The sequence below is a fragment of the Fonticula alba genome (genome assembly GCF_000388065.1).
Source record: "Fonticula alba strain ATCC 38817 unplaced genomic scaffold supercont2.4, whole genome shotgun sequence".
Classification (NCBI taxonomy): domain Eukaryota; order Rotosphaerida; family Fonticulaceae; genus Fonticula; species Fonticula alba.
The window spans coordinates 2,876,455-2,883,227 of NW_009242974.1; the positions used below are offsets into that span (position 1 = coordinate 2,876,455).

A 6,773-nucleotide genomic window follows, 5' to 3' on the forward strand; every position below is an offset into this window, starting at 1 on the left:
TGTGTGAGCATGTGCCCCTTTCTCTTGATTCCCTACTAACACACTCATGCACACACGCACGCGCATACATATACACATTTATGTATGTGGATGGGGCTACATATGCTGTGCGTCCAAATTACCCTAGAACTATTACCAGTTCAAGGGACGGGTGGCCCTGCAAAAGCTGCTGATCAGCGACGTCGAGGGGCCAGTGGCCTCAAACCGTGGACCGATGGCCAATGTCTTCGAGATGACGCGCTACGATACCTCGCCTCCCAAGAAGTATTACATTTGTCTGCGCTCGCAACAAGAGAAGCGCAAGTGGCTCTCCCTGATTCAGGCTCGACAGGACGCTCTGCCGCCGGCAGTATCGCCGGTAGACGGTGCGCCCTCTTCCTCCCCTCCCCCCTCCCTCCCTTCTCCTCTTCATGTCCCTGACATTTGCCCACACGAACAAAAAAAAACACCTTCTGCCCTGCTCCTTCACATAGTCACTCGGCTTCATGTCGATACGGCCTCCCTATCTCCAGGTGGCCATCCATCGGCCTCGCCGCAGCCGTCGCCCACTCCCGGTGCCGGGCGCTTCTTGTCGGTGGAGGTCTCGGGCCTTTCCGGGACCGAGTCCGGCTCGCGACCCTCCTCGCCCTCTGGCGGCTTCCATGCGTCCCCCGGGGGCGGCATTGCCAGTGGCACCTCGAGCGACACGCTGGCCAGCGGCCCGGCGGTTACCTCGATCGCCGGCCCGCCCCTGTCCAAGGAGAAGCGCCCGTCCAAGCGTACGGCCGCCATCACGGCCCTCTTCCCCGGGCGTCGGAAGAGCGGTGTGCCGGATGTCGCACAGCAACTCCTGCCTGTGGCGGCCGGGGCCCCTGGTGCTGGGGCTGGTGGCAGTCTCAAAAACAGTCGGTCGGAATCCTCCCTGTCGACTTTGGCCTCCGGAAATGGCACCAACGGCGCCATTCCCGGGCATGACATGTACCACCACCCGGGCAATGATGACTACTCCTTCGCGCGGCTACACTCGCCGGGCGACCCTGCCAATGGTGTCCCTCCCAGTGAGCCCCGCGATCTCGAGCTCAATCGCCGCCTGGTAGATCGCATTGATCTGGCCCTGAAGCAACTTCTGTACGAGGAGGAGCTGGCGGCGAGTGGCGGGTCGTCCAGCAGCAGCCCCGGTGGATTAGTGGCCAGTGGGGGCACCCTGGCCGATTCCCATGCCAAGTCTTTCTCCGTGCCGATTCTGGTGGTGTCGGACGAGATGGACTCGCAGCCGGCGCCGCGTACCCCGGCGAACAAGGCCCCGGCCGCGGCTTCCCCCTCGCCGGTGATTGTGGTGACCCCGTCGCCTCCGAACGATGGGGTCGATGGTGCCGAGTCGGCCGCGGCAGCTGCTTCGGATCCGGATCCGAGCACCCCGGCGGCGGCGACGGCGGCTGCTGCTGCTGCCGACGCCACCCCCAGCACCCCGACATCCCCCATGGCCAAGACATCGGCCCCGGCGCCGGCAATGCTGGCCGAGCCGCTGCGCTCGCCGGCACGGCGCGCATCCATCTCTGGGCCCTCCTCCGGGACCGGGCTCTTCCCCGGCTCGTCGACCGGCTCCTCTTCTGCCCTGGTTGCTGACAGCAAGACCGATCGGTCGGTCGAGGGGGAAGCGCGTGCTCCCCCGGTGGAGCCCAACAAGGCGGCCCTCTCTTCGGCGTCCAGTAGCTCGACCCCGGCCCTTGAAGCTGCTGTCGCCAGGCAGGTTCGGGACTCGGGTGGTACCATTCCCCCGGGGTCCCGGTCCGAGTCCGCCCCGACCGGGGCGCCTCCGGCCCAGGGGCCAACCCGGCGGAGCCGGCGTATCCCGGATGACGGCCCGCTTCCCTCCTTTGCCGAGAGGCAGAAGCTCTTCAGTGGCGGGGGCCCGGCTCCCTCTCCCCTGGGGGGGACCGCGCTGCCGACACGCTCGGCTTCCGTCCGGCCGACAGCCAGTAACTCTGGGCTGCGTCCCTCTCCTGGCGGAGTGCCCCTGATCAAGGCCCACTCTGCGTCCATTGGCCACCTGTCAGAAAGCACGCTAACCGGGCTTCGGTCAACCTCAATCGAAGCACTGGGGCCTGCCTCCGGCTCGTCCTCGACGGGTGCGGGTGGCCGGGCGTCACGGCGTGACGAGCGTGCCGATTGGCTTGTCGAGGCGCGCGGGCAGCTCCGCAAGCACCCGGCCGCGGTGTCTGCCTCCTCTGGCAGCCTTTCCTCATCCACCTCCTCCTCGCTGGGCGGGCGCTAAGAGCCACGCACACGACATTCACATGCGTATGAGTGTGTCTTTGTGTGCGCCTCCATAGCTCCTGGTGCGGCCCGATGGCGGACATGGCATTGGGGGTCATTTTCCTTGTCAATATGAGGCCCTTCGTCCCTCTCGAAAAAAAACCAACACCTCCTTCTGCACCAAAGGAGTGCACGCATTTGGCGAAAGAGCAAGAAGGGCGGGGGAGGAGGGGCGTGGGAGGGGGAAGATGGGACACGGAAGCAAGCAGTCCCAGCGGGGGCGGTCCCTGACTTCCGGGTAGAAAGCGGGGGGGATACTCAGGGGGAGGTAATACTTTCCGGTGCAGCACGCTGCTGGGTAGCATCCCATGGAGGGGTGGGGAACATGACCCAGGCCAAGACAGTCGGATTTCAAGACCCATCATCAGGAAGAAGACCAAGAGGAAGTGGTGGCAGAGGGGGGTATAGGGGTGTGCGTGAGAGAGAGAGAGAGAGAGAAGACGAGCGAGGGAGCAAGGATGGGAAAGACCATCCTCACGAAAGGCAGGCAAGGGGGGGGGGGGGGTGCTAATGTGGGTGTATGGGTGTTTGTATTCTGAAGAAAAGAGGAGGAGTGGGGATCTCAAGGGCTGGGGGAGGTGTCAATCCGATAAACCTGGTGCCGGGTCCGGCCATCCGGCGACGCGGCGAAAAGGAATGCCGTGCAAAGGAGAACATTGCCGGTGGTATGATCGGCCAGGGTCTGGAGCACGGAGAAGTTGTCGAGGACACGGTTCTTGGCCTGAAGGTTGTCGACGTTGTTGCGTAACCGCTCCATGAAGTGCACGATGTAGTCACACAGGGGAGCATGGTTGAAGTGGTAGACGAAATCATCGCCAATGGCCGAGGGCTCCTCGACCTGGATCTTTTCGACAACCGGCTGGCCGAAGGAGTAGATGGACGTCGAACAGCGGACGGTCAGTCGCTCGGAGGAGATATACCGCGCGGCCAGGGCATGCGTGCCATGCGGCAGCACAGATGTGGGGGTCAAGTCATCGGAGAAGGCGCCGGTGCTGGAAGACGGGAGGCTGGTGCTGCCGCCGCTGCCACTGTTGGTGGTGGAGGCCGACGCCGGCGCCGGGGCGCTGGCCTCGGTCCCCGCACCAGGGGTCACCATGGCAGAGGAAACCCCCGCCGTGACATCGTCCAACATGGCGGAACCCACCGACACGCCGGCCCCCGGGGACGCGGCCGCCGTCGAGGGAAGTGAAGCCCCGGCCGGGGGGATGATGCCGCCAGGACCGCTGGCAGAGCCGGACAACGGCGGGGAGGATGACCGGGTGGAGGAATTTGAAGGAGAAGGATCAACGCCAACGGCACTGGCGGCCGCCCCCCCGCCAGGCACCGGGGAGGAGGTCGAGCCAATGGCGGCCGACTTCTTGGTGGGAGGAATGCCCACACCACCACCGCCGCCGGAGGCCGAAATGTCACTGCCATCTGCCGCGTTGCCAGCCACCATCGAAGCAAATTGCGTGGCCGGATTGGACGTCAAGTCCACCCAGAGACGCGCCGCATAGAAGCAATGGGGCTCGCCATACTCCATCAGGGAGTTGAGGCCAGGGAACTTGGACAGGAGGCTGGTCAGCTTGATGGAGGTGTCATGAATCCCCGGCAGCTGGGAGAGATCAGCCTTGCGGGCATACTCATCGGAGGCCAGGCGGGCGGCGGACATTTCCGCCTCACCGGGAATGGTGTCGGAGTGTGTCAACTGGCGCAGGTATTCCGCCTGTCGAGTGGCAATGCGTCGATCCTGCGCCGCAATGTCCACGGCCGTCGGCGCGCCCTGGCTCATGTGCACATAGTGATGGCGAGTGAGCTGGCGTTCGGGGGGGGGAGGGGAAGGAAAAGAGGGCTGGGTACGGCACACACACGCGCGCGCGCGCGCGCGCGCGAAGAGGTGCAACAGAGAAAAGAAGCGAAAAAGGAAGGGACACGGACCACCTCGGACCGCCGAGCGAAGACCCCCCGGCCATTGAGCGGATCAGAGACCTTGGCCAGGACGGCCGCCGGAACGGGCATCTCCAAAAAGGCGGCAAAAAGGTCGAGAGCCATGCGCGGGGAAGCAGGAACCGTGGGTGGGGGCTGCTGCATGATGGCCAGCACATTGGGAGCCAATGCCTGGTGGGGGCCTCCAACATCGGGGAAGACACCGGGGGGATTGGCACCCGTGCGGACACGAGCACCTCCATGAGGCGAGAGGGTGCCGGTGGCCGTGGAGATGGCTGCCGCCGACAGAAGACCGCCCGGCGCCTGGCCAAGGAGGTGCTGAGCCTGGGAGGACGATGCCGCAGAGGAAGACAGAAGATGGTGATGTTGCTGCTGCTGCGCGGCGGCGGCGGCGGCAGCGGCTACCTGCTGTTGCTGTTGCTGCTGCTGCTGCTGCTGCTGGAGCTGCATTTGAAGCTGCTGCTGCATGTGAAGCGAATGTGAACCCGGGCCAGCAGCACCATGAGCACCGGCAATCAGGTGGTGCTGTTGGTTGGCGGCGGTCACCGCCGCTGCGGCCTGCTGCTGCAGGAGGACGGCCGTCTGCTGTACACCCCCACGGATGGGCACATTTACCAAGCTGGAATTGTGCGGGGAGGAATGGTGAGCGAATGGCTGTGCTCCGCCCCCCGGCAGGAAATGACCGCCGCCATGTGGCTGTCCGGAGGAGGACTGTGCCTGACCCGAGTGGTGGGCAAGCTGCGGGACCAGACCCTGGGCACCGGCGCCGGCGCCGGGAAATGAATGGCCCAGAAGCTGCTGGCCTGGCTGCTGTTGGCCCGGGTGATGATGGTGATGGTCACCAGTGGCACCCATGCGCGATGCGAAGGCCCCATAAGAGGCCAGAGATCCGCCACCGGGAGCCTGGGAGTAGGGAGACTGTGGTGATGGGGGCCAGTGGAGAGCACAGGTGGAAGGGCAAAACAAGAAGGTGCATGATCAGGGTGTCTCGGAAGGTCAGAAACACGATGACCCGACGAAATGAGAGAGCAAGAGGATTGGGAGGGGGGATGGAGGCTCCACCCGGCCACCCCTCTCCCCCCCCCCCCCCCCCCCCCCCCCCCCTCCCCCCCCCCCCCCCCCCCCCCCCGCTACTGTGAGTCCCACACGCACCTGGCTTTGACCGATGATGTTGGAAATGAGAGCCGAGCTGCTGGGAGTGGGGGTGGTCTCAGGGTGACCAGCACCAGCTGAGCCATCGGCCCCGGCTCCGGCCAGGCCACCAATGGAGGCAGGGTTGTTGACGGCCGAGGCGGCAGCCGCAGCGGCCACAGCGGCAGCCGCATGTGCAGCCTTCTCGGCCTCGTGGGCCTTGCGATTCTTCTTGGAGATGACCTGAATATGCGAGGAGACCTGCTTGCGAGTGCGGGTCTTGCCGGTTCGCTGGAAGATGAACTTGGCAATGAGCTCATTCCGCCCGTACATCTTACCACCGTCCAGCAGCTTTCGACGGCCAATGGGCGGGAAGAGCTTCAGGGCTTCGTGGAAGGCACTGTGACAGGTCGGTGGCGGATGGCGAGGGGAGAGAGAGAGAGAGAGAGAGAGGTCAGATGAATGAAAGAGAAGCATGGACTGCGGGTGGACATGAAGAAACCGGGGAGGGGGGCGGTGGTGGGGGGAGACGTACTTGTCTACATCCTCGGGCCAAATGTTATCCTCCTCATCGGGCTTCGGGGTGCCACTCTCGGACTTGCTCGGGGGCGGGCTGGCTGAAGAGGAGGGACCTGGGCTCTCGGAAGGGGGGCGCCCGGAAGACTTGGCAGGGGTCTTGGTCATTGGGTGTTTCTGTGGGAGAGACACGCCGGGGGGGAGGGGGAGGGGGGGCAAGCAACAGGGGATGAGGAAGGCAGGGTAAGGGAGAGTCCATCGGGAGGGAAAGCCAGCAGGCCCAACAGGGGAGGAAGACATGATGGTGGGACGCACCAGAAAAAGCGGCGATCAGAAGGGGGGAGGCATGAACGGCACGCGGTCGGGGCGCGCTGCTTCTCTCGCTCGAACTGTATAGCCAACTTGCAGAGACAAGTCAAGGGAGGCGGGGGGAGGGGAAGGGCTGCCCAAAGGACGTGGTGTGTGTTCTTGGCGATCGACACCACGGTGCGCGGAGAGAATGAGGAGGGGGAGGGATGGCGAGGAGGCGGGAAGAGGGGAACAGACTCGAGGGGCAAACGGGAGGCGAGGGGACGAGGGGCAGGCGGGAGGGGGGGGGGGGAGGAATCCATTGGTCCCTGCTCGATGGAGAATTCAATGAGGAATTTGAAGAATTCACGATCAGGAAACTCCCTCTCCTTGAGAATGTGTTTCCCCAGGCAGCAGATGGGAAATCAACGAAGCCCGTCTGCACGGTCCCCGGCCGCGGGAGCTGGAGCTGGAGATGGATGGCGAATCTCCGGGCGGCGTGGGACAGGCTCCAGTCAGCCCGTGGGCGGGTGGCGGTCCCAGGCCTCCAGGCAGCGGGGGGAAGCCCAGGGGGGGGGGGGGACGCGGGGGCCTTGCCCGCTTTCGGGGGGCCATGC

General features: G+C 64.9%; 2 protein-coding genes across 2 annotated transcripts in view; one reads left to right on the forward strand and one right to left on the reverse strand.

Annotated features, from left to right (window-relative positions):
- The window catches only part of H696_03183 (hypothetical protein), an 8,484-nt gene extending 6,052 nt beyond the window's left edge, over positions 1 to 2,432 (forward strand). The window contains exons 5-6 of the mRNA XM_009497067.1: positions 128 to 365; positions 474 to 2,432. Of these exons, the coding sequence (XP_009495342.1) occupies positions 128 to 365; positions 474 to 2,254 (2,019 nt within the window). The 3' untranslated portion in view covers positions 2,255 to 2,432. The remainder of the gene's footprint in view (positions 1 to 127; positions 366 to 473) is intronic.
- A 374-nt stretch (positions 2,433 to 2,806) lies between these two features.
- H696_03184 (hypothetical protein) lies at positions 2,807 to 6,451 on the reverse strand. The gene is made up of 5 exons (XM_009497068.1): positions 6,184 to 6,451; positions 5,888 to 6,045; positions 5,374 to 5,752; positions 4,213 to 5,139; positions 2,807 to 4,090 (listed from the first exon to the last, which is right to left on the reverse strand). Exons 2-5 carry the CDS (start codon positions 6,034 to 6,036, stop codon positions 2,858 to 2,860), a joined length of 2,688 nt encoding a protein of 895 aa, XP_009495343.1. The 5' UTR covers positions 6,037 to 6,045; positions 6,184 to 6,451; the 3' UTR covers positions 2,807 to 2,857.
- Between the last annotated feature and the right edge of the window lie 322 nt (positions 6,452 to 6,773).

Bases quoted from the DNA above. Each gene is read 5' to 3' on its own strand.
- H696_03184 (XM_009497068.1), bottom strand. From the start codon at position 6,036: ATGACCAAGACCCCTGCCAAGTCTTCCGGGCGCCCCCCTTCCGAGAGC. The intron at 5,753-5,887 runs GTACGTCTCCCC...GACCTGTCACAG, and splicing joins TGGCCCGAGGATGTAGACAA to TGCCTTCCACGAAGCCCTGA. The intron at 4,091-4,212 runs GTCCGTGTCCCT...CCCGAACGCCAG, and splicing joins TCGCTCGGCGGTCCGAGGTG to CTCACTCGCCATCACTATGT.